The sequence below is a fragment of the Xiphophorus hellerii genome, chromosome 23, assembly GCF_003331165.1.
Source record: "Xiphophorus hellerii strain 12219 chromosome 23, Xiphophorus_hellerii-4.1, whole genome shotgun sequence".
Classification (NCBI taxonomy): Eukaryota; Metazoa; Chordata; class Actinopteri; order Cyprinodontiformes; family Poeciliidae; genus Xiphophorus; species Xiphophorus hellerii.
Window position 1 is genome coordinate 229,690 of NC_045694.1, and position 26,212 is coordinate 255,901.

At 45.0% G+C, this 26,212-nt stretch overlaps 3 protein-coding genes and 1 long non-coding RNA gene across 18 annotated transcripts in view; 2 read left to right on the forward strand and 2 right to left on the reverse strand.

Moving 5' to 3' along the window:
- Window positions 1–26,212, forward strand: part of LOC116714596 (alpha-1,3-mannosyl-glycoprotein 4-beta-N-acetylglucosaminyltransferase B) — a 776,799-nt gene that overhangs the window by 184,922 nt on the left and 565,665 nt on the right. The gene's annotated exons all lie outside the window — the stretch shown is intronic.
- Window positions 4,834–7,573, reverse strand: LOC116714623 (uncharacterized). Its single transcript, XR_004338093.1, has 3 exons — window positions 7,191–7,573; window positions 6,648–7,058; window positions 4,834–6,396 (listed from the first exon to the last, which is right to left on the reverse strand). It is a non-coding gene; the product is annotated as an uncharacterized LOC116714623 (long non-coding RNA).
- LOC116714583 (matrin-3-like) lies at window positions 12,595–24,414 on the forward strand. Of its 12 annotated transcripts, none has more exons than XM_032555241.1 (19): window positions 12,597–12,775; window positions 14,791–15,660; window positions 15,790–15,851; window positions 15,931–15,969; window positions 17,422–17,498; window positions 17,571–17,649; window positions 17,684–17,825; window positions 17,910–18,035; window positions 18,849–18,965; window positions 19,072–19,196; window positions 19,269–19,528; window positions 19,666–19,765; window positions 19,843–19,961; window positions 20,031–20,077; window positions 22,787–22,853; window positions 22,920–23,452; window positions 23,936–23,987; window positions 24,112–24,233; window positions 24,307–24,414. In XM_032555241.1, the coding sequence occupies exons 2-19, from the start codon at window positions 14,800–14,802 to the stop codon at window positions 24,337–24,339; spliced, it is 2,961 nt and encodes a 986-aa protein (XP_032411132.1). In that variant the 5' UTR covers window positions 12,597–12,775; window positions 14,791–14,799; the 3' UTR covers window positions 24,340–24,414. The 12 variants fall into 12 exon arrangements, 11 of the variants coding, with proteins under 11 accessions (XP_032411136.1, XP_032411132.1, XP_032411133.1 ...); XM_032555242.1 differs by having other exon boundaries at window positions 20,031–20,069; window positions 22,785–22,853; XM_032555247.1 differs by having other exon boundaries at window positions 17,571–17,602; window positions 17,703–17,825.
- The window catches only part of matr3l1.2 (matrin 3-like 1.2), a 29,838-nt gene continuing 28,030 nt past the window's right edge, over window positions 24,405–26,212 (reverse strand). For all 4 annotated transcript variants that reach the window (XM_032555250.1, XM_032555248.1, XM_032555249.1 and 1 more), the window contains 2 exons: window positions 26,046–26,161; window positions 24,405–24,600 (listed from right to left, as the gene is read on the reverse strand). In XM_032555250.1, the coding sequence (XP_032411141.1) occupies window positions 24,538–24,600; window positions 26,046–26,161 (179 nt within the window). In that variant the 3' untranslated portion in view covers window positions 24,405–24,537. The remainder of the gene's footprint in view (window positions 24,601–26,045; window positions 26,162–26,212) is intronic.

Below are 26,212 nucleotides of genomic sequence, written 5' to 3' on the forward strand. Positions count from 1 at the left end.
AAGCTCTTCTGTTATGAGCAGCAGAGTTCAGTCCCTGGCTGCCGATGCTGTTCGAGTCACAGAGAGGAGGCAGAAACCGCTTCCATCGCGTGGTGCCTTCAGGAACATCAGGGCAGCTGCCTGGTGGTGCCTTCAGGAACATCAGGGCAGCTGCCTGTTGGTGCCTTCAGGAACATCAGGGCAGCTGCCTGGTGGTGCCTTCAGGAACATCAGGGCAGCTGCCTGGTGGTGCCTTCAGGAACATCCGAGGTCAAAATAGAAACATTCCTGCTATTCAGTCCGAATCAGTTAAACTCAAACTGATCAATTTGAAGAAAAAAAAACAGCTGCGTCCTGACTCTGAACTTGGACTAGGCCGCTCCAAAAACCTTGGCTTTGTTCTTCTGAGTCCATCAGAGGTGAACCTTCTGCTGGTCTCTGGTTCTGCAGAACCCGGCCGAGGCCGACGCACAGACGGACGGAGAACGGCTCAACGGGACGCCAGAATTCACCTTCCTGTTTCTCCTCCGCAGTAGGAGTAGGAGACGCAGTAGAGTCGATACAAAATGGCTTCCAGGGGTGTGTGGGTGGGTGTGTGTGTGCACGTGTGTTTGTAATATGTTGTGGGGACCCGCTGCTCCTTGTGGGACCGAAGCCTGGGCCCCACAAGGGAAACGCTGTTTTTGGGTCAGGTGTCAGATTTAAGACTAAAGTGTGAATTGAGTTTTGGTTAGGATGTAGAAATGAATGGAAGTCAATGGAAAGTCCCCACAAATATAGAAACGCAAAACCTGTGTGTGTGTGTGTGTTACTGTGTGTTACAGTGTGTGTGTTACAGTGTGTGTTACAGTGTGTGTGTGTGTTGGGGTGTGTGTGTTACTGTGTGTTACAGTGTGTGTGTTACAGTGTGTGTGTGTGTTGGGGTGTGTGTGTTACAGTGTGTGTTACAGTGTGTGTGTTACAGTGTGTGTTACTGTGTGTGTGTGTTACAGCGCGTGTGTGTGTTACAGTGTGTGTTACAGTGTGTTACAGTGTGTGTTACAGTGTGTGTGTTACAGTGCGCGTGTGTGTGTTACAGTGTGTGTGTTACAGTGTGTGTGTTACAGTGTGTGTTACAGTGTGTGTGTTACAGTGTGTGTTACAGTGTGTGTGTTTTGGTGTGTGTGTGTTACAGTGTGTGTTACAGTGTGTGTTACTGTGTGTTACAGTGTGTGTTACAGTGTGTGTGTGTTACAGCGCGTGTGTGTGTTACAGTGTGTGTTACAGTGTGTTACAGTGTGTGTTACAGTGTGTGTGTTACAGTGCGCGTGTGTGTGTTACAGTGTGTGTGTTACAGTGTGTGTGTTACAGTGTGTGTTACAGTGTGTGTGTTACAGTGTGTGTGTTACAGTGTGTGTGTTTTGGTGTGTGTGTTACAGTGTGTGTTACAGTGTGTGTGTGTTACAGTGTGTGTGTTACAGTGTGTGTTACAGTGTGTGTGTTACAGTGTGTGTTACAGTGTGTGTGTTACAGTGTGTGTGTTACAGTGTGTGTGTTACAGTGCGCGTGTGTGTGTTACAGTGTGTGTTACAGTGTGTGTGTTACAGTGTGTGTGTTACAGTGTGTGTTACAGTGTGTGTGTTTTGGTGTGTGTGTGTTACAGTGTGTGTTACAGTGTGTGTGTTACAGTGTGTGTTACAGTGTGTGTTACAGTGTGTGTGTTACAGTGTGTGTTACAGTGTGTGTGTTACAGTGTGTGTGTTACAGTGTGTGTGTTACAGTGTGTGTGTTACAGTGTGTGTCCCTCTGAAACATCTGCTGTAAAAGCTGTTTTGTTGAAACCTGATAAATAAAAGAAGCTGCTGCCTGTTTCTGCTCAAACACACATTTACATGGCTTCCTGCTCAGACACACACACACCAACACACACGCTCACTGAGTGCCGTCGGAGCGGGTTAGCAGCCATTACAGAACCGGGTCGCTATCGGATCAGTACCGGGCCTCGGCTGGACCGGCTTCACTGGTTCTGCGTAGCAAGGTTCTGATGACCCACCGGCTGTATAGAACTAAGATGGCTGCCGTTGTTGGACTGGGTCAGGCAGGACCAAGATGGATGAAACCGGTTCTGTTGTGGGTCCATCAGAACCAGGTTTAGAACTCAGCAGGAGAACGGCTGAAAACTAGAAGAGTGGAGGTGCTGAGTGGCCTAGTCAAAGTCTGGAGCCCAGCCTGACTGAATGCTACGGCAGGAACAGAACCGGTTCTGTTGGGTCAGAACTGGTTTTGGTGCTCTGCGCAATCACCTGCTTCTGGTACTGGTTCCGGTCCTGGTTCAGGTTCCGGTTCTGGTCCCGGTTCTGGTCCTGGTTCCGGTTCAGGTCCTGGTCCTGGTTCAGGTTCCGGTTCTGGTTCTGGTCCTGGTTCCGCATCTGGTCCTGGTTCTGTTTCTTGTTTTGGTTCTGGTCCTGGTTCCTGGTTCAGGTCCTGGTCCTGGTTCAGGTTCCGGTTCTGGTCCTTGTTCAGGTTCCGGTTCTTGTTTTGGTTCTGGTCCTGGTTCCGGTTCAGGTCCTGGTCCTGGTCCTGGTACAGGTTCTTGTTTTGGTTCTGGTTCCGGTTCTGGTCCTGGTCCTGGTTCTGTTTCTTGTTTTGGTTCTGGTCCTGGTCCTGGTCCTTGTTCAGGTTCCGGTTCTTGTTTTGGTTCTGGTCCTGGTTCCGGATCTGGTCCTGGTCCTGGTTCTGTTTCTTGTTCTGGTTCTGGTCCTGGTCCTGGTCCTGGTTCCGGTTCCGGTTCTAGTTTTGTTTCTTGTTTTGGTTCTGGTCCGATGTTCAGCTTTGCGTCTGTATGAATATTTCAGGCTGAAACAGGAAGTTAAAGTTTGATGAGGAGGAAATGAGGCGGAACGCTGCGACAAAACATGCATCCATTATGCAGGATCCGCCATGTTGGACTGACATCATCAGAGGAGGAAGAGCCGCCATCATCATCATCGTGGCGTTTTCTCGGTCTGGCCCTTTAAGAGCCGCCTGGTCCCTTTATGCCCTCAGGATAACCAGCTGAAAACATGCGGCCCGCAGCATGACTCCTCCCTCCGGATTCACAGCAAGACGAATTATTGTTCCAGCACTGACCCCCAGGATCGGCTTGAACCTGCAGAGACAGAATCCGACCGCCGGTTCTGGTCCAAACTAATGTCACGATTCCATCAGAACCAGAGACCAGGGAGAATTGGCCGGTCGGTTATCGGTTGATCGATTCTCATTTCCTTAGTTTTTCCTTAGTTCAATGATCAGCCGATATTTTCATGTGAAGAAAAATTTCTCTTCCTCAGCAAAAGTCTACAGATCAGCAACTGGAGGTTGCCGGCCCGGCAGCCCGACCCGGCCCGGCTCGCTTTCCGAACTTTTCTACCGGCTTCTTTTCGGAGCAGGCCCAGCCCAGCCAGTGACGCAAGCTTCGCTCCAGGTCACTGATTGGCTGAGGGCGTGGTCAGATGGTCAGACGGTCAGACGGAGCAGCAAAGAGAAGAAAAACGAGGCGCAACGTTTCAACTCGCTGCAACACGGAAGTGATGAAGATACAAACACCGACCCAGATGCAGCTAACGCCGCCACCGCTGCTCTCCAGCCAGGTGAGCAGTTTGTAGATATATCTGTCTGCTTTTTAATATATTTAAAGTTGCCTACATACAGTCATGGAAGACATTTGAAACACAAAGTATTTTTATTGCTCAAACACATTTTCTGAAGATACTCAGTTTCACATTCCTCACTTCTAAATAATGTCAATATTGTTCAGCATTTTGCCTTCATTTGGTTTTTTTGTTTTATCTTGAATCTATGAGCTTCGATTGTTTCTCATTTTGCTGTTATTGCATCGGAGTTTCCCCCATTGTGATAATAAAACATGTTATATGATATTCAGTTATTAAATGGTTATGAATTATTAATTGTAGAGGACATAAAACCAATAAACCTAAAGAAAACGATAGCAGTATTTTATACCTGTGCTGTACGTCTGCATAGGTAAAAAACTTACAACTAATTACGTTTTGTCTTTAATTAATGCAACTATTCCAGTTATTTATAATTGTTCAGGTCTGGATGGTAAAAAAGTATTTGCATATATATAAAGTAACATGTCTGTTTTTAATAATTCCTTCTGTGTTTGTAACTCTGTTATGTGCTTCAGCACATTGTATTTATTTCTGTCTATTTTTTTTCACTTGGATCATTTTGTATAGAAGTTAGTTGTATGATTTTTGTTGTTTAATATACTTTAGAGTTTTGATAATTCTTTCTTGTAATTGGTCCGTTAATTTGTGACGCTGTTGGACCGCCTATAAATAGGCTGGGTTGCGCCAGGTAAAGGCGACGCCCTCCCAACCAACACCCAGGATGCGTTCTGACGCGGTGCGCACGTCTCCAGCCTGCCACACGGTAGTTTTTGTTAGCTGTTTGTTTGGTGGATGTTTTTTTGTTGTAATTTTTGACCTGGTGGGACCGGTTGTCCTGTTTTCGATTTTTCTTTAGCAGTAGTTTCTTTTTTCTTGTAGTCCGGTACTAGCAGGGGCTTCGACGGCCCTGTATAGGGTTGGCCCCCTGCTGTACCGTTTTGTTCTTTTTGATCGGCTCATCAGGTCCAACTTTCTGTTTATACTTTGGGAGTTTTTGTTTTCTTTTTTTTTGGGACACGGGTGTAACCTAAGTGTCATCTTAAACCTTCATGTCCTCTGATTTTCTACTTTTGCCTTTTAGCCTTAAATCTCGCGATGTTTTAATAACCTTAGGAGTGATTCTCGCGAGATTATTTAGCCAATCGTGGCTAAGTATTGGGGTCACATGTACCGTCGCAGTTTATTGGCTCGGTATATTAGCTGGAGCGAAAGGCATGAAGGTTAGATCGCGTCGGAAGGAGCAGAGCTGGCAGGTCAGTTAAAGCGTAGTATCATTTAATGTCTGTAAATATGTACGATGCTCACTTAATGTACTGAACTGTAGGAGCCCATTATTGTGAGCCGGAAAGGGAGATGGAAAAGATCCGGTAGTATGACACAAAACTGCGGAACTGGTGAGTGTTGTTATGAATGACTTAGCGTTGGCTTGTAATCACTGCTATTGTGTAGCCACTAAAAACTGATTGAACATTGCTTTTGATAACCAAAACGGGTAATTGAAGTATTTATTGAGCACTGGTTTGTATTAGTATTTTACATTTCATGTTAATTGATAATATGGTGTATATTTATTGAATGTTTCATGAATGTAATTTATATTGAATTTTAGATTTATTGCAATTGATTGAATATGATAGAATTATTTATTGAACCGTGTATACACTAAGAATATTAGAAAATATAATTATATTGAGGAAGTGGTCCTGTTTTGTTGTTCAGGCCAGATGGATGGCGAGCTATGAGACCAGGCCTAGAGCCAAGGAAAGAATTCACCTGTTGGTGATTAAGGACTGTTTACTTCTCCTACCCAGCCGGTAGGAGAATCCTACAAAGGACTCTGCTCCTTCTTTGATTGGACTTTCATTTACCCAAGACGTGAATCAAGCTCCGGATACTCGCCTTGTTGGTGAGCCTGATTGATCCCCATTCGGGGTGGATGGACTAAGGGGGGGTGTGAGATGAACTTTAACTTTGGGACCGATTAATTAATTAGTTTTTTTGTTGTTTTTTTTCCCTTGTATTTTTCTTTTTTTTATTTCATTGTTTTTTTTCCCCTTTCTTTCATGCCTATGTTTCATATCCCAAATGTGTGGTTGTAAATATGTAAATATAATATTCACATTGCAAATACAAAATACTCGCAGCTGCAAAACTCTAGCCTACCTGCTCTTTTTTTGAGTCGTACCTACTCTTCTGAAAAAGGGAAGAAAACCTAGCCTGTCTACTTGGTTAAAAGCTATTTTATATTGAATAACAATTCAGTTATTTTCAAATATGCTACACGGGGAACCGAGGATTTAATTTTCTTTTTCTTCACAGAAAAATCAAAAGAAGCTCATCTTAAAGAAAAGGTCGAGAGAATTGAAAATAAAAATTACTTCTGAATCCTCATTTTTGTCTTCGTGTCCTCAAATATGTTGTGCCCTTTGTGGACGTAACAAACTCCCACATTAGTAACTCTGTTATTTATCTACATTTATGTGCTGCAAGCTCTAACATCTGATTACTTTTCCCAGAGAACAGAAGAGGAGGAACATGGCTGACATGATGGAGAACGATGAGGAGAACCGTCAGAACAACAACTGGATCTCCTTCAGGAGGAAGCAGCTACCAGCTGATGGCAGAGCTCCATGAAGAGCCGAGGCAAATAAAAGAAGAAAATAAATGCTGTTTTCTCTCAGTGAACAAAGTCTCTTTTTTATAATCTCTCCTCACATTATTGTACAAACTGTAGTTTGTTTGGCATCAAGGTCCTAATACAATCCTCCCAAAACGAGAGGAGCTTTAGACAGAGTGAAAATAACATTATGTTGTAGAAATATGTCATTGACACATTATTAATACATTATTCAGCAAACTAAACATTTTCACATTATTATCAGGGCTGCTATTAACAAAAACCCAAAATACAAGTCATGTTCATTTCTACTTTCTACATCATCTTTCTATCCACTCTGTTTATCTGTCTGCCTGGAGAATCTTCAACGTAAGAAAGAGAGAAAATGTGTCCAAAACCTGGAACCTTAATTAGTGATAAATAAGACTAAGAGTTTAAACTTTTAATTCTTAGAGACTAAAAAGTGGAAACATGAAGGTTTGATTAAAACTAGAACCAGTCAGATTAGAAGGAATACAGTTTTATTTGTTCTCAGTGTAACTTGGACATCAGATGAATCATAATTAAACATATTGAAGTGAAAAACAACAGATTGTTAATGCACTTCAACTCTAAGAACATCAGACACATTTTAAATTAGAAATGTTTCATCAGCACATGGAGCTCATGTGGTTCCTGCTCCAGAAGCTGAAGGTCTCTGGACATCCTGGAGGTAAAAACCGACCGGCGGTCAGGAAGACGGACACTGATGAGATCCTCCAACTCAGAGGCTGCAGGAAGAACCGCGATGGTCTGCAGTTCACCAACATCTGAAAACACATTGGGAATGAATTCTGACACTATTACGTTATTTGCAACACCCTGGCTAACATTAGCTCATGTATATTCGGCACTATTACAAGTTTTATAGAAGTTTAATAAAAAAATCATCGTTAGCTCACCTGCACCGTCTGAACCACCTGCTTTCCTCCCTGCAAGGTGGAGATCAGCTGTCCTCCTCTTCCTCCTCCTTTTCCTCCTCCTCTTCCTCACCACATCACAGTTTTCCTCCCACCGCGCATTTTCTTGAAGTCCCAGAAAAATCACAATCGGCTATAAAACAATAGCTCAGCTCTCTCTTCTTCTTTTGTCCCAGAAAAACAACATCTGGCGTTAGGTCGCGTAACTAAGCACAGCACATGGCGCCTGGAGGCGGAGCGCTATACCCCCCACCACCAGGGGGCGGCACCGTGCTACAGAGCCGAGCCGGCCGGTGGAAACGCGGTCACTCCGAAATAGAGCCGAGCTGCTGAAGTAGAGCCGGTGGAAAAGGGGCAATAGAGGTTAGACTCTTAGCCCCGCCCACTCGCTTAGCCCCGCCCACCCGGTCCTGTCTGCAGGACAGCTGTGTTACCAACGCAGCCACATTTGGAACCGGCAGGTCGATGCCGCTGACCCGTTGGACCTTCACACATGAGATCATGACTCTAAGATACATTTAAAATAAAATTATTTCTCATTCATCCTGCAGTTTATTATAGCATAAAGATAAAAATATAAAGATAATTTAGTAAACAGGATTATTAGTATGATTATTGTCTTTCTGTCCTCATTGAAGAAGCAACGGTCCAGTTAAAGTAAGACGATTTAAATTAAAACAACATGGCATTCCGGCCTCGCTGAGGAAATTCCCGGCTGATTCTGGATGATTATTTTCTGATTTGAAATGAAATTTGTCCAGTGAGGGACAGATGGAATGTCCAGAAAGACGTTTTTAAAATCCGACATCATGTTCACTTTCTGCTCTGCGTGATAAAATACGTCAGAAACCCAGAAACCCAGGGAATGTTCAGGTTAAAGTAAAATAAGTTATGAACATTTCCAACTGTAATCCTGCTCCGGTTTTTAGAATAAAAATCTGCAGAAATATTTTAAACATCGTTTCAGTTTCTCTGCAGCTTCCACCAAAATACTTCAGTTTGAAATGAAATCCGATTTTATTCCTGCTGAACCAGAAAAAGGCAACAGAGACGTGCAGTGAGAACATGAATCAAACACCGTCTGATTCATGTGTTCATAACTCCTGCAGTCGGGACAGATTAAACATGTAATCATATTTATATAAATATGAAAGAAGTTTGAATGTTAGCTGCAGGAAGCCAACATCCCAAAGCTGAGGTTGTAGCATTTATTCTATAACTCTACAAAATATATTACTATGAAAACAGATATTTCAGAAATGTGAACATTAAAATTATTAGTTTAATAAAATCTGAAATATTCTGAAGATGAATAAAATGAATGTTCTGAACAGCTTCATTGTTCTTAAAATCAGTTTACAAAGTTTAGAAGCTAAACAGCTAATCTGAGATAAAGCTATCGTTTAGCATGGAGCTAACAGTTTTTAGCTGCTTCTAGACAAACTGCAGTCACTGCAACGTCACACGTTTATGTATTTTATTTATGATTAAATGAATATTAATGGTTTTAAACCAGCTGTAGTGAAATAAATTAGAGAAAATGTTTAAGCAGGATAATTAACTGTTAGCTAAAACACATGTAGATGAAAAAAATGAATATTCTTAATAAATAGATTAACATCTCAAACGATTTAAATCAGATTGGGAATAAAATCAACTCTGTTGATAAAATAAAATACTTCAGTTATTATTATTATTATTATTAAGTTTATTTGATAGGGACAGACAAAGTGAGCAGAAATGTTTGCGTCACAGTGAAGCAGCAGCTGCTGATTCGCAGCGTTTGTCCCTGGATGGACGTTTAAACATTAACTCTAAAACATTGAAGTGAAAATCATTTCAAATCGCACAACATAATGTTGACAACATCTACAAACACAAAACATTAAAAATGGATACAGTTCTGTTTCTGACATTACCAGAGTTTTGTTTGTTTTTTGAACATATTAAAACTGTTTCAGACTTTAAATCAACAGGAAGTGAGGTCAGATCCTCAGACTGAGAACTGAACCACATTTAGTATCTGCTGCAGGCTCTGAATGCAATCGCTTCATGGTGTAGTGCAAATCCGTTTAAACACCTAAAAGTCCATTTTAAAAGATTATAATTTATAAAAGTAGGAAAGTTCAAAATGCCAAATTTAGCCAAAATGTGACAATGATGGAATCTGATTGGCTTCTGATATAAAACCTTGTAAGGCCGATTATAGAGACTTGCTGATGGTCTGAGACCATCATGGAGTTCAAAACATCTCTGCACACTGGAGTGTTAAACAATTTCTAATAATTTTATAGCAGTTTCTATTTGATGGTTTTGCTGATTTTATCAAAATGGCTCCTAAAATTTAACTGAGCATCCAGATTTATTAATAAATATTTTTCTTGTGATTCTTATTCAATATGATAATAAAGACTCTAATGACGTTTTCTCTAAAATAAATCTGGGAGTGGCTAATGAAATGTTAGCATGAAGATAAAACAGCCAGAATACCAAGCTAAGCGGCTTTGTGCTGACCACACACATCCTGGACGCTCCTCCATATGACAGCATTAATACATTTTAAAACAGGAATAAACCTTTAAAAGCAGCTGAGCTGCAGTGATGATTCACAACACGGTTTATTAAAGTTACTATTAGTTTCTCTGTGATAACAGTTTAGTATCTGTAAAAGAATAAAACATGTTTTAATATCCAATAAGCCTCTTTACTAAAATAAAACATGTAGCGAAAATAAATCACAGTGTGATCATAACAATAATAATAATAATATTTCATGGCGAAACTTGATTAAATCACAGGAGAAACATTCAGGGAGAACACGAGCAGTTATTTTCTAACACCATCAGACGTGATGTAAAGCTCCGCAGGACGTTTCAGCGCAGCAATAATAACGTGTCAGAGCTACCAGGAACCACAACAGAAGCAGTCTGATCACTCAGGGACAAACAAAGAAACATTTTCCTTCATCTGAACTCGTCATTCAGTCATTTTCTGGACGAAACGGGAAACAGATGTTCTGCAGAAACACCAGAGTAAATATGATCCAATAATCAATCCATCATTTCTCAGATGTGATGAAGGAAATGAAGAAAAGTCCTGATGATTTCACATGAGGGGAGCAACAACAACGCAGACAGACTTCATTTAAGGACCATTAATGAAAACGATACACAGACAAACCCTCAGCAGGAAGACTTCAGGTTAAACTAGAAACGCTACAAGGATTTAGCAATTCCAGTTCAACTTTATGTGTAAAATTTATTTTTAATTTCTGCTGTAAAGGGGAAAAATACAAAGTTCAATTTATTCCAATTAAAGCAGGAGTGATGAAATGGAAATGTTTTTACTGGATATGAATGTTTCTGCTGCAGAAATGTTGAGTTTCCTCAGAAATGAGTTTTTCTGCGACTGCTGACGTTTTAAAAACTGAAATTTCTGTTTCACTTCATTGACCTGAAGAAGGTGAGATTGATTTCTGGTTTTTTACCAACTTACAGAAAAACAATCCGTTAGATAATCATTATCAAAACAAACTTAACAGTTTTCTATCAGTTACGTTTTACAGTGGGCTGTAGCGCCCCCTGCTGCACGCTGCCTGTATTTACCTGGGCCGTTATTCATTTATTTACAGGAATCGACTGAAAATGTCAATACAGTAAAATATTTATTAGATGAATAGAGTTTTGACCTAAATGTTTGGAAGTTAGAAAATATTTTATGCTGAAATTTTGAGTCCATTTGGAGGCTGTTGTTAAAAAAGCATGAAAATAAAACTATTTACACGGAAACGAAGAAACTGGCTGGTTGTAAACAGATTATTTTATGCTCCTTTTTCTAAATATATTTTACCCAAATATCCTTTATTTCCTTTTTAAACGATTATTTTAAAGAATTTGAGTTTCTTTCTGAAATTGTTTCTGCAGGTTTTCTGATCATTTTCGTTCACCGATTCATTTTACAGTCGGCTTTAAAAACTTCATCTGAATTTTCTTTGTTTACGTGTTTTAAAGGATTTTTAAATCTTATATTTTAATTCCAACATTAATTTAACTTCTTCCAGATTTTTAAGGATTTTGTTTTTTTGTATTAAATTTAATCTAATATAATTATCTTCTCCACATAATCGATTTCCATTTTGTTCCATTTTTGCAGATGAATCTTTATTTATTTAGCACATTTTCAGCAACGGGGCAATTCGAAGTTCTTTACATGAATTAGAGGAAATACAAACAAAATATCAAAAGAAAAGGTTTGTGGTTAATTGCATCAGATTTTCTGATATAAATCACATTTTGATCCTTATTTGAGGCATTTTTTCACTTCCTGACATTTCCAGTCAACACAGAACAAAGAAAACCACGGAGCGATCCCACAGCGCCACCTGCTGGTGAGAAAAGCTGCTTTATGTGTCAGCAGCCATAAAGCAAAGAGAAAAGACATTAATGTCGTTGCTGTTGCTGATTAGCTGAGTGTTCAACTTTCCCATTTAGGGTTCTGTTTGGGAAGGATGAAACGTTTCACCAATAAAATCTGAAAAGTGTGGCAGGCTTTTTTATGCAGGCTCATGGGGGGTGAATACATTTGCATTTTATTGTATTAAAGAGATTAACGCAACTTCATTTTATGGATGATTGGAGCTGGAAAACGGCAGAAGCAAAATGAAAAGTTTGCTTGTGCCAATATTAAAAACATTAATAAGAATAAAAATAGCATTATTTTGTTAGAGTTTTTTAATACACCTGTGAATTTTGTTATTATTTAATCATTTATAGTCTTTTTCCAGATTAAATTCTTTTCTTTAATTATAAGCACATTAATATCTCGCTATGATGTGGAAAAAGTTTTGCAGAATATTAAAAATAGAAAACCAAGGAATCATATTCACAACTTTGCTATGAATCTGAAACAGATCAAACTCTGCTGTGGATGCAACCTGCCTCATCACCATGACAACACCATCCTTAGAGTGAAGCACAGTGGTGGCAGCAGCATGCTATGGGGTGTGTAGCAGCAGGACGTGGCAGACGAGACAGGATGGAAGGAAAGATGAACAGAGACATGCCAGACGAACCAGAACCAGAACAAACAAAAACCCAGAACCAAATTACCTGAGCGCTTCAAAAAGTCAAAATTCTTACTTTGCTTCACAATCTGGGCCAATAAATCTGGTTCTGATTATTTAAAAAATTATGGATCATTTTCCTTTTGACACTAAGAATCCTGCATAACAACCATAAGACATTAAAAAGACTCCCGTATTTTTTTATTTTTTGATAATTCAGCAGTTTCTTTAGGCATCTGTCTTGTGAACGAGAAACCGCCGCGTTTGGTGCCATAGCCCTTCTTGTAGTGATTATTTCTTTCAGCAGGTGGCGGTAATGCGCCATAGGGCAGTTTATAACTGTCCATTAACCATCACTAGAAAAAGATGCTGTGCTAACGTCTCCCAGTCGGCTCTTCTGTTCTTCGGCTTTTTCCGTTATTAACTGATATTTTTGTATTAAAGTGAGAGTTTTACTGACAGATAGGTCGGTGTTCCATCTGAAAGTGTCTCCAGTTTATCTGAGGTGAGTTTGTGGATTATTCCTGTCCGCTGTTAGCTATGGAGCTAACTGCTGGTGCTAGAAGCTAACTGGCTGAACGTCACACTCAACTTACGATTCTGAGCTGGTTCTGTTCTGTGTCTTTATTAACCCGCTTCTGTCTAATATTTAACAGAAATGATCATCTTAAAGCTGTCTGTGTTACAACTTTAGACAGACAGCATAAAGGCTAAATGGTTCCGGTTCGGTTGGACATGGCTCGGTTCAAGCTAACCTGAAGAGAGAAAAAGGAGAACTTTAGTTAAATCAGTTTATGGTTTTGCTCAAGTTCCCTTAGTTCCCCTACAGAACTGTATTTGGACCAATATTCCACTGAATTAATGTCGGTTTTCATTTAATTTTCAGAAACATTTTTATATCAAAAGTAGACATTTCTACGGAATTAGATTCTGGTTCTGCTCAGCTGAACCAGAAATCCAGTTTATCCATCAATCAGAATTTTGAGGAAAAAGTAAGAATTCATTTTTCAATCCTCTTCCTTAAATTTTAGCTTAATTTGTAGAAATAATTATTTTAAAATAATTTTTCAACTGAATACTGTGATTTTTTTATATAGTTTAAATAATTTTTTTGTCAATTTAAGTTTCAATTCACCAAAAATGTAAACATATTTAAAAAAGTATTTTAACATATAAAACATATTTTGTGGAATTTCAAATTTATGATAATTTAACAGGTTTATATCAGGTTTATAAACATACAGTTACACAGAAATGTGAATGTTTTTAAATGCTTAATTTTATTTCTAGAGCGTTAGAAGTTTTAGGATTAGTAACATTTGACACACGGTGCCTCTAGTGTCCTGCAGGGAAGGGGAAACATTTATTTAGTGTTCCCTTTCAATAAACTAACAAATACACCCTGTAATAAGTTTCTTCTTACTGGAAGTCTCTGTTTTTATCTTAGACGGGACGGAAACAGAGGAAAACCTTTGGCCTGTTTGGCTTGTGACGCATTTCTGTCCTAAAGATAAAAACCTCCAGATATCGCACAACCAGGAGAAACTTTCTGGAAGACTTTCAGTATTCAGTGATGCCACATGCACTGACCAGTACATTATAGTGAGGGAACGCAGTTTGAAGTTTCTTCATTTCTGGGTATTTAATAAAAACTCTTCAGGCTGAAAACTGGAAATGATTCTTGTTCAGCAGCAGAACTTTCACCGTGTGGTCGGGGATATTCAAACTTCACAACCAAGGTCATCTTGGGAGACTTTTCTGGACTTCCATATAAATACTATAGCTCTGAAATGCTCATAAAATCTGTCGTTCAGCCATCTTTGTTTCTGGGGACAGAAGGAAGCATTGCTGCGGTTTGATGAAGACTGGGACGAAGATCTTCTGCTTTAGCTCCAGCTCTTCCCTTTGTCCTTGAAAAGCACGTCCAGCGGTCTCTGGGGACAGGTGCGTCCAACAGGCTTGTTGTCTCAGGCTGAGGTTCTGGATCGGTAAACGGACCGAACACCAGAGTTGCCGGTTTGGTTGGGGTAAAGTGCCTTGCCCCGGGACGCGTCGACATGCGACAGGAAGCTGGACTCGAACCTACAACTTTATGATTACAAGATGACTACCCACTGGAGCCACAGAACCCAGACGATCAGAACCCGAACTGACGCGGTTCTGGAGGTAAGAGTGACTTTGGACTGTGGAGAACCGGACCAGAACCAGCAGCACCAGGACCGAAGCTTGGTTGGTCCTCTCATGCTTCATCAGATCTTGGCCACGCTGTGCCTCCCTTCCCAGCATGCACCTGTGATGGTGTCGGGCCCGATGGGAGGAGCTTCTGTCAGCTTTCAGGTTTTCCTTCCTGTGTTTCAGGAGGAGCAGGAAGTGTTTTGGTTCTGTCTGCAGGTAAAGGTAGAGGGCCTGTCTGCACCGCCCCCTCAGCCCCCCCCCAACCCCCCGCTGTGTTGTCTCTCTCAGCTCGCTTGCCCCCAGCTTCACTCTCTCTCTCTGTCTCCTGACCTGGTCTCTCCACAGGCGCCCGCCATGTTCCCGTTCCGACAGCCGTCCGACTCGGACCTGCGGCCCGACCCTCGGCGCTACGGCTCTGGAGCGGAGCGGGACTTTTTCCGCCCCCCCCAGGAGTCTTTGTCGCCGGGCCCCGCCCCCCAGGACGGCGTCCTGAGCCTGCTGAGCAGCTGCGGCCTGGAGCCGGAGGACCTGTCGGTGCTGGCCAAGCTTCCTGAGGACATCCTGACCGTCGAGTCTCTTCCTCAGATCCTCAAGCAGATCAAAGGCCAGAAAGCTCCGCCCCCAGCGTTCCCCCCCCGGCCAGAGGAGCCGTTCCACCTGGGGACTGCCAAGCCTTTACCTGCCAGGCCGCCCTCTCCGCCGCCCCCTTCCTCCTCATTCAAGGCCTTTAGCTCCGCCCCCAGGGACTGGGAGCGGCTCCGCCACCAGCCGGTCCAGTACCCGCTGCACCTACTCTCTGCCGAGTCCCGGCCGGACCGCTGGCCAGGTCAGCAGGCCGCCGGGTCAGGCAGGTCCCCCCCGCCGCCGTCCTCTTCGTCGACCAGGCGGGCCGTAGACCAGGACCTCAGGCCACGCCCCCCCGTCTACGGTAAGGACGGTTCCTCCTTCAGCGGGTCAGCAGGCAGAACCCGTCCTTCCCGTTTCTCCGGGTCAGGTGATTTCAGGACAGCTCCTCCTCTTGATGAGCGCCGCCGCAACTCCAGGCCGTCCTTCAGCAGCCGTGTCCCGGACCGGGTTCCGAACCTGAACCGGGCCCGCGACCCGGCCTCCGGCGCCATGCCCTCTAAGAAACAAGCTCTGGACTTCCACGGAACGTCGCCGCCGGCGTTCCCGTACTCGTGCTCGCTGTGTGACATCGCCGTTCTGTCAGAGAAGGTAAGTTCACCTGTCTTCCTGCAGGCCGGGACAGCAGGTGAGTGGGGCGGCGGGGTCACTGGAGGATCATGGGAAGAGTCGGGGCAACTGCGAGATGGCCGGTGACCTCACTTCCTGTTTGTGCTTCAGGTTTGGATTCAGCACGTCAACACGACTGGACACGCAGACGGGCAGCTCAACCTGCTGCAGCGGTGAGGAACACATACCTGGTCTCACCTGGTCACACACACCTGGTCTTACTCTGAAGCCGTCCCTTGGTCTCCTCTGCAGGTTTCCACGGTGGGACTGTCGCCTGGAAAGCGCTGGAAGGTCAGTGACGTTACCAGGTCCAGATCCGTTCTCCTGATCCGGTCCTGAGTTTCCTTCCCAGGGATTCAGTATCTGTTAGTTGGGCTTACAGAACAGAACCTTGAACATCCACCACCCGGGGTCGGGTTCGGGTCAGGGGGCCCACACCTCCCTGCCCCCCCTGGTCCAACTCCTCCAGGTGAATTCCTGGGCGAGACCCTTTAACCGCCCGCTGGTTCTGGTCAGAGGACCCAAAAGGTGCATGGCAGCTTTGCCTGTCAGACTGCCCCAGGGCAGATGTGGCTACTATACAGTAGCTTGCCAACATCAGCATGTGAATGACTGAATAGGGTGAGAATCATTTTGGGTACTCTGGCCTTGATAAGGCACTATATGAGTACAAGCCATCCGCCATTTAACCGGCTCTACTGAGTCCCTCCATGATGGCCGAGCTTCTCTCTCTAAGGGAGAGTCCAGAGACCCTGAGGAGAAAACCCATTCCGGCTGCTTGTATCCGTGATCTCGTTCTTTCTGTCATGACCCAAAGCTCATGACCATAGATGAGGGTGGGAACGTAGATCGACTGGTAAATCGAGAGCTTCGCTTTGTGGCTCGGCTCTCTCTTCACCAGGACGGACCGGTACAGCGCCCGCTTGACGGCAGACGCTGCTCCGATCCGTCTGCCGATCTCCCGCTCCCTTCTTCCCCCATTCATGAACCCAGAGATACTTAATCTCCTCCACTTGGGGCAGGACCTTTTCCCCGACCCAGAGAAGGCACGCTACCTTTTCCTAGCTGAAGACCCTCAGATTTGGAGGCACCAATCCTCATCCCGGCCGCTTCACACTCGGCTGAGAGCTGCAGGCTCTCAGCCGACCTGATACGACCTGATAAAGCCAACAGGACCACATCATCCGCAAAAAGCAGAGATGAGATCCTAAGGCCACCAAAACGGATCCCCTCAACACCTTGGCTGGTCTAGAGATTCTGTCCATGAAAGTAATGAACAGAATCGGTGACAAAGGGCAGCCCTGGCGGAGTCCAACCCTCACCGGAAACGAGCCCGACTTCCTGCCGTATCGAGCGCTGATGCTGCTGTGGCGACGGTAGTAGGAGTTTGTCCTGCAGTCGGTGCGGGGTTGATGACCATAGATGTCCACTTCTGTTGTGTCCTGGGGCAAGACAAGACACTTCACTCAGCTTGCCTGCTGGTTGCGGTCAGAGCGTCCAGCGGGTGGCGCTGGCGCACGGCAGCCTGGGTCGGGCAGCCGTCGCTACTATCCAGCAGCTCACCATCAGAGGGTGAAGAGCTTTGGAGTCCTCTGTACTTGATAAACGCTTGCAGAGGGTCCACCATCCAGGGTCAGAGGTCAGATCATCTGAATGCATCACAGTGTGATCAGTGTGGGCTTGAAGCTGTACCGGGTCAGGTCACATCAGAACCTGCTAACTTGATGATTTCTGTTGCCAAAGGGACGAGAACCAATCAAACCACAGGAGAGATGGAGCAAATCCCGCCCCGCCGCCCCCCAGACCCAATCAGAACCGAGGTAAGTCCTCACAGCGGAGATGACTCTGGTTCTGGTCCGTGACGAAGGTTCTAACGGGTCGATTGTGTTCAGCAGATCCACAGACGTCCAAGAAGCAGCAGAAGGTGAGAAGGTTCTGCTCAGGTCATCAGGAGGCCGCCGCTGGGCCTCACTGTGTGTGTGTGTGTGTGTGTGTGTGTGTGTGTGTGTGTGTGTGTGTGTCAGGCGTCAGATAAAGGGAAGGTGGTGTGTGCCAAGTTCCCTCCTCAGGCTGTGGACGAGGCGTCTCTGAGGAAACTCATCGAGCCGTTTGGAAAGGTCGGAAAAATCCTCATGTTTCCGTCTCTGGTGAGTCTTCATCTCACACACACACACACACACACACTCACAGCCAGCCCCGGTGGGGACCTAATGGCCGCTGTGCTTCCTCAGGCCTTCGTAGAGATGGGTTCCTCCGATCAGGCCAAGGACCTGGTCAAGTTCTACAGCAGTTCTGACCCAGAAGCCAGGAAGGTGAAGGTGGAGTTCAACATCTCCAACGCCTTCAGCTTCCTGCAGGTATAACACCTGGACCCACCGACCGGGTTCTGACCCAGAGTTAAACAGAACCGAGCTGGAGGCAGTGAACTTTAGAGATTCACCTTGGTTTCCATTCAAACAGATTTGGGATCTTATTATTGTGTAAATGCTAATGTTAGCATTAGCAACAACTAGCATGTCATCTAAATTTAATGTTAAAGCTAAACTTAATGGAGGAAGTTAATGTTGGTCAACATGCTGTTGATAGTGTTTAGTGAACATTAGCAATTTAGCTAATTTTAGCTGTTGCATGACATCAATCCTCTCATTTGCATAATGAGTGGATTGATCATCTACATCATCATCCTAACCTAATAGCTAAAGCTAACACATGGAATGGAGTAAATTCATGTTAGTCAACATGCTACATTTAACCTGTTGGCTAACATTAGCCTTTAAGCTAATTTTAGCCTAAATGGAGTAAGTCAGTGACAGGTAACATTGCTACATTTTAGCTAATTTTAACCTTAAAGCTTAAATGAACACATTTGATGGCTTTGCTAATGTTAATAAACACACTACTGCTAGCCTACATGCTATCATTAGTGCTTTAGCTAGCTTTAGCTCCTTAACTTATTGTAGCTTATCCACTGCTGCTAGCACGCTAGATGGAGCAACTTAACTTTATTAAACCTGGTAGTTAGCGACCGATGACCTTTAGCATGTCAGCTGAAGGTTAGGTGGGTCAAAGTTCCTCAGTTCAGGAACCAGAACCTCCTGGTGGACTGGGAGGAGCTGTAGAGGTCTGAGCGGATTGGGCCAGCTGGTTCCGATGGTTCTGTGTCTCCTCAGAGCTCCCAGGTGGTGAGCTTCACTCCAGCGCCGAGCGGCGAGGACGGCCGGTCCGATCTGCTCAGCATCGCCAAGCGCTTCGGGGAGCCGCTCTACACGCTCTTCCTGCCCTCCAAGGTGAGTTCTGGCCCACCGGGTCCGGGTTCTAAAGACCCGGGTTCTGAGCCTTTCCGTCCAGACCGGCGACAGGGCCCGGTTCTGATGAGTTCTGGTTCTGGTCCAGGCCTTTGTGGAGATGAAGCTGTCGGCTGAGGCCCAGAAGCTGGTGGACTACTACTCGGCCAGCGCCCTGCGGATCAACGGCGCCACCATCCAGGTGGCCTTCTCCTCCGAGTACCGGACCCTGCTGTGAGTAGAACCCGCCCACGGCCGGTTCTGGTACCGGCTCGCCCTCGCCGACCGTCTGGTTCTGGTCCACAGGCGGGTTCCGTCGGCCCAGAAGTACGAAGACGAGCCGGCCGAGACCAAGGAGCCCAACAGAACCCGACAGGCCAGGACCCGGTCCGGGTCCAGAGACCGGTCCAGGGGAGGGCGGCGGAGACGGAGCGGTTCTGGAGACAGGAAGAGACCAGAGACCAGAACCAGAACCCGGTCCAGATCCAGAGAACGGTATGGAACCAGTTCTCCCGGGCAGAACCAGAACCAGACGGAGGGGAAGCCCAAAGAACCACAGAACCCAGGTAAGCAACCAGAACCAGCAACGACCGGGCCTTCATCCTGGTTACCTTAGCAACCAGGATGACGGCTCAAATAGAGGACAGAACCGGTCTTTCAGGATTGGGTTCTGATCGGTTCTGGTTCTGGTCTCTCTGCCCAGAGTCCAGATCGGCTGAACCTCAGAGAGATGAAGGTGATGATGATGATAAAGCCCAACCAGCGGCTGGGGAAGAGGAGGACCAGCTGGCTGATGAAGATCAGTGAGTCGGGTCTGATCGGCAGCAGAACTCGGCCGGACCGCCGAGCGTCTGCTGACCCAAAGTCCTGCCGTCTCCAGGTCCGACAGCGACATCGAGGGCATGGAGGTCATCGCCGAGGACGGACAGAACCTGGACGAGGAAGAGGAAGAGGAGGAGGAGGAGGAGGAAGAGCAGAAACCAGAATCACCTGGAGCAGGTCGGACCTGGACCGCCGCAGGGAAAGTTCTCTGGAGGGAAAAACTGATATCAGGAAATGATTTTCCAGATGGAGGAGAGCTGGAGAAGACCGGAGCTGAGGAAGAGGAAGAGGAGGTAAAACACCTGCTGGTTCTGGTTCTGTTGGACCAGAACCAACAGAACCAGTTGGTTAAAGTCTAGATTTCTAGATCTAGAGTTGAGTGGAGTCAGTCTATGTCTGTAGCTCATTTCCAGCCTCGGCCACCAAAACGCTTCACAACAAACATCATCACATGTAGATAAATGAAGAAGTAGAAATTAAATTAAGTTTAGTAAAAATAATAAGACAAATATTAAACTGTCAGATTCCAAAAGCTGATTTGAATAAAAGTGAGTTTGAATAAAAACCAAACAATATGGAGTTTTAGCTCCTTTTCTCTTTAGTTTCAGCCAGAGGGAGACGATCCACAGATTCTCTGTCTGCTTCCATCCTGGCTTTAGTGACAGACGGTAAAAGCTCAGGGTTCTGGTGGGCTGCAGGCTGCTGGAGCTCACTTCAGTACCGAGGACCCAAAACACTTAGAAACTATCAATAAGACCTTAAATTTGATCCTAAAGCAGCAGGGAGCCAGCGAAGGGTTTATAAAACCGGGGCCACAGTTTCACTCCTCCTGGTTTTGGTCAGCAGACCAGCTGCAGCACTTTGTTTGCTCTGCTGCAACCCTGAGTACAAAGAGTTAAATAATCTAAATGTGATGAATGATTGGATCAAAATCAGGCAGAGGAAGATCAGATTTGATCTTAGCAAGGATCCTCAGCTGGAAGAAACTGGCTTTGATAGCAGCGCTAACATGCTAATCAACTCTAACACAGGATCAACAATCACACCCAGAGTTTTCACAAATGGACGACAGCAGGAGGACGGGGGACCGACCACGCCGTCACGTCCAGGAGAGGACGGCTCTACATCTAGGGCTGTAGATCTATAGAGCTTTAGATCTACAGCTCAGGTGTCAAACTCCAGTCCTCCAGTCGCTGTCCTGCAGGTTTTAGATGAGCCACAGGTACAAAACCCTGGAATGAAACGGCTTCATGACCTCCTGGTGTGGATCAGGTCTCAGAACCTTAATGACCTGATTATTCTGTTCAGGTGATGCAGAGGCTCATCTAGAAGCTGCAGGGCTGGAGTTTGACACCACTGATCTACAGCTCTACATCTAGTTATAGATCCAGAGTCAGTACAGCTTCAGTTCTTCCAGCTGTAAACCAGAGGATGACCTCTGACCTTTCAGAGCCACATGGGAGACGGTTCCAGTGGGGATTCTACGTTCTAATGTCTCAGATCAGAGAAACTCGTCCAGGCATTTCTAGGCCTGTCGCGATAAACGATAAATCAATTAATCGTATGATAAATTAAAACTATCGATGTCATTTCAATTATCAGCATTATCGTCTCTTCCGCCCTTTTTCTCTTTCTGTTGATGACACCGAATGAAAAAAGGCTCAACTCCGGTTCTCTCCACTGACTCCTCCCTTCCTCATTTCCTTAGTGTAAAGCCCAGCGCACACCGATTGTCGGCCCATTTTCAAAACCTGACAGACCAAACATTAGCCGACAGAAATCCTAGCTATAACGGTTCGACCGGGTTCGGTCCTGCCGTGTGGTGTCCAACAATGGGCACAAAATAATGGCTACAAGTTCAGTGAACTAATTTTAAAACCAGGCATTAATCAATGCTTTACTACAATCTACCTGCAATGCATGTGGCTAGTGTCAGCGTAAAGTCCTGACTGAATGAAAATCATTAGAACCTATTTACGTCACGTTAACGAAGAACAGCTGAAAAGTTACCGGGTTTATCAACTGCGGTAGCAATTTCGCTCCAACTCCTCCTCTTGTCATTTCTATATTCTTTGCATGTTGAATAAACATTAATGTTGTTTCCACATATCATCTCCAATGTCCGCTGGACTTCGGGTTGTGCCGTGTCAGCTGTTTGGGATTCCCCTCCGTAATTTACCCTCAGAAAGCAGGAGGAGAATCCGCGCTTTCTGATTGGCTGCCTGTCACATTCAACAGGCTGCGTTAAGATCCCAGTCGGGGAAAACCCTGATTTAGATCGGAGCGGCAACGACGATCTACCGTAACACACCACACAATCTTAGAAAGACCAACGATCTAAGATTGTTGTAAGGGGAAAAATAGGAGCAAAAAATCATGTAGTGTGAATTATTGCATCAGGTAGTCGATGTGCCCATCTTCTCTATTTAAATCTAATTATTACTGAAGGGCAACATAATATACAGACTTCATAATCTGCACTCTTTTGGTTGAATGCAGTATTTATTTCCACTTTGGCTTTATGTTGTTTAGTTTTTTTCCAAGTAAAGTTTTTTGTTAATGGAGACTGAGAATCCATTTTATTTTTGGTTGTTTTGTTTATCAGTTCCAGTGTTAAATATTCTTTTGAAAATAAAGTGTATCTATCTTTGGCAGGAAATCACCTGCATTATTACATCATTTCCATTAAATCAGTGTAAAAAGATCTTCAAACAATATTATCGTCTATCGCAATAATTTTTGAGACAATTAATTGTTCAGCAAAATTTGCTATCGTGACAGGCCTAGGCGTTTCTCTAGTGGCATCAATACCTGATCGATAACTGATCGATACCGTAAATCAGTTTTAATCATCTGATCACCAATAACTGGAACATTGATTATTATGGTCTGGATTCCAGCGTTTCTCTGTTTTTATGTTGGAGCTAAATCGTTGCTGAACTCGACCCGTTTAGCTGGTTCTGGTTCCGACCCAGCTTGACGTTCTCCTCCTTCCCAAACAGGAAGTAGAATTCCCAGTGGATCTGGAGAGCTGCATCACTCTGGACGAGGTGAAGACGGACGATGAAGGTAAGCAGAACCTTCAGGACGACCCGGTTTTGTTTGGGTTCCTGACGATGTTCTGGTCCATTCCAGATGAAGCGCCACCTGCCGACTGTCGCTGCGAGGATGTCGGGAAGAAGGGTTCTGGAGAACCCGGTCCGGAGCCGACTGGACCGACTCCAGACCATGAAAGTTCTGGTTCCGTCTCCAGAACCCAGGAGGAACCAGAACCTTCAGATCAGACGAGGTCCACTGAGACTCTGGAGCCAGAACCAGACAGAACCGGTCTGGAGCCAGAGAGCCAGACCGGATCCCAGAAAGTTCTGGAGACACGACGGGCCAAGATCCGGTCCAGGAAGTCATCTGGAGACGACGGTACCAGAACCGGTTCCAACGAGGAACCCGATCAAAGAAAGACCGCCTCCAGAACCGCTCCAGAACCCGGTCCTGAAAAACGAAAAGCAACTCCTGAGAACGACGACGTTCCTCTGAAGACGCTCAGGAGAGAGAACGGACCAGAACCGGGTCAGAACCTGAGCACGGCGGAACCAGAGGCTGACGAAGAGAAAAAGCAGCAAATAAAGACAGACGAGCAGAACCCAACAGAACCAGAACCACGTGAACAGGTAGGACCGCCGAGCAGGTCCGGTCTCCGACCCGTCCTCAGGGTTCTGTTCGGGTCCTTCTGGATCGAGTTTCTGGTCGAAACCGGACCTACGGTTCCTGACTCGGGTCGGGTTCTGAAGCCAAGCTGCCCTGCTCTGATGACCCGGTCCGGACCTATCCGGACCGGGTCATCACAGCAGAGGAAACCCAACCGGGTCGACGTTCTGCTCGGAGCAGAACCGGATCAGTTTGGAGGTTCGTTTATTTCACTTTGCTCACGTCAGCGTCGCGTGACGGACAGGAAGTCCTGCTGAAAACAGGAAGTGGCTGTTCAACGACTGAACGGATTTTAATTCTGCTGGCGAGGAAAACTGCAGACAGGAAGTGACACGTTTAGACGTTTCACTCAATGCAGTCAAATTGTTTTCAGATCAGGGATCAATATTCCAGTTCTGCTGATTATTAGAACGTTTGGACCAATCACTGACCGCCTCTGTTTCCAGGAGTGTGGAGCGCCACCAGCAGAGGGCGCCGCTGAGCCGCAGAAACCAGTCGGTAAGAGTCACACCTGAACTGATTCCTCAGTTTACTTCAAGTCCAATCAGAAGCATTTGAGTGGACCGATCAGAACCGTGACGCCGCGGTGCGTTCACTGACCCCTCGGCGTTCTGTGTTTCAGGAGCCGAGTTCGTTCGTCCCGTCGTCGGCTACTTCTGCAACCTCTGTCAGCTGATCTTCATCGATGAAGACGAAGCCAAGCTGCAGCACTGCGCCACGCCGGCCCACTACAGGAAGTACCAGGTCGCCATGGAAACCAGCAGCCCAATTAGCGGTTCTGTTTGCGGCTCACTAACGTGTCCTCTGTTTGTTTCAGGAGAAAACTGGCAAAGATCCGTGGATGAGCTGAGTTACGGATCGGAACCGTTCGCTTCCTGCTGCTGTAAATGTTAGTTTGAAATAAAGCAAGTTTGATTCTGAGGAACCAGTTTATTGTGTAAAATGTTCTGAACAGCAGATCCACATCCAGACGGGTTCCGACCCGGTTCGTTCTGACAAACATCTAAAACATAAAAGCAAAAAACATGAAACTCTTCTTCAGGTGTTTTCAGGCCGCCGTCTTCTTCAGCTTCTTCTTCTGTGCTTTGGCCCGTTCCTTCTCCAGATGTTTCTGGATGAACAGAGAAACGACCACAGTCACCATCACAGAACCTTACAGAACCACCGTGACCCGGTTCTGGTAGGACGGGACCAGAACCTGGAGGAGCGACAGGTTCAGCACTTGGACACAAAAACATCAGAAGTAATTACAGCAACATCTGGAACCAAGAACTGATGAAACAGGACATGGCCCTTCAAAATAAGACAAGTTCATTTTTAAATGTTGACTTTTAGCACAGACATCCTGGTTCAGTCCTGTGATTAGTGAGGGATTCTGGGTAATGAAGGCAGCTAACTCACCAGGAAACAGGCGAGTTTCTCATCTTCCAACCTGGACTCCTTTTCTAAAACTGCTTATTCAATTATTTTAGCTTAATATACTCTTTCATTTTAAAAAATGTAAGCATGAAAACTTATGAAATTACACAAATACATGATGAAGCTTTACGTTAGCTTTGTGCGAGTCACTTTTCATTTAGGTCAAAATGGAAAAATCCCAACAGTTTAGTGTTGAAGAGGCCGTGGAGTTCGTCACTGGACAGCCAATCCCAAATAGCCCAACAAACGGGTCAGAGAAGAACCAAGAGGGTCTAGAAATTCAGATCTGATTCAGTGATTTAGCTACGGAACCACATTCAGGCCAAACATTTTCTTGGAGAAAGTAAATTTTTAAAACCCTCGAATGCTCTTAGAGAACATCTCCTGATGGGACCCATAATCCAACCAGGTATTAGAGACAGTTTACCTCAAACAGTTGGACAGAGAAATGTTAATACCACAGTGGAAGAAATACAGAATCTGACCGGTCAAATGTCAGGAGATTTAGAATATTGCAACATGACGCAAACTGTCTGGTAGTGGAAGATAAAACATCACAAATTAGATTTCACGTCTTATTGGAGTCTCTACATTTCATTGATAGATCAGATTTGTCAAATTGACTTGTGAAGGAGAAGTACTGGAGGATCCGATTCACTCAACATGGCAGCATGGGGACGGCCTTCTGCAGGTCACAGACCTGCTCCTGCATCTCAGCAGGATCTGTTTGTTACCACGGCAACTGGAAGAAGATCCCACTTGGGACTGAATGATGATGTGCAGCTTTAGAAACCTTTTCAGGTTTTGCTTCTTATCCTCGGCTCCATTTGAAGTCACATTTTATTAGTTTGTAGGAAACATTTTGAAGGTTGTAAAACTGAAAAAGATCCTGCAAATAAAAAGTTAAGTTTGTATCAAGAAAATTCATGATATCACAGAATATTCCCAATGTGACATGAATACGTCACAAGTCAGAGCCGTGCCAGTGGGTGGCGCTATTACAAAAACAAAACCTTTAGATATGCGTTACATATGTTCCATCTGGTATAATATATAACTCCCATAATTGTAATAAAATAGAAGTGGGTCTGGGTTCTTTGGGCTGAACCGGGCTACCTGTGGGCGGGGCCGGCTCACCTGCAGCTTGTCGTAGTGCGCCTGGCTGCTGCAGTGCGCCTTCTTGGCCTTTTCCTCGTTGGAGTAAAACAGGAAGCAGAGGCGGCAGTAGTATCCCATCTTCACATGCTCCACGCCTGCACAGCCAATCACAGCGCAGCATTCTAACCACATGTCTGTAGCCATGG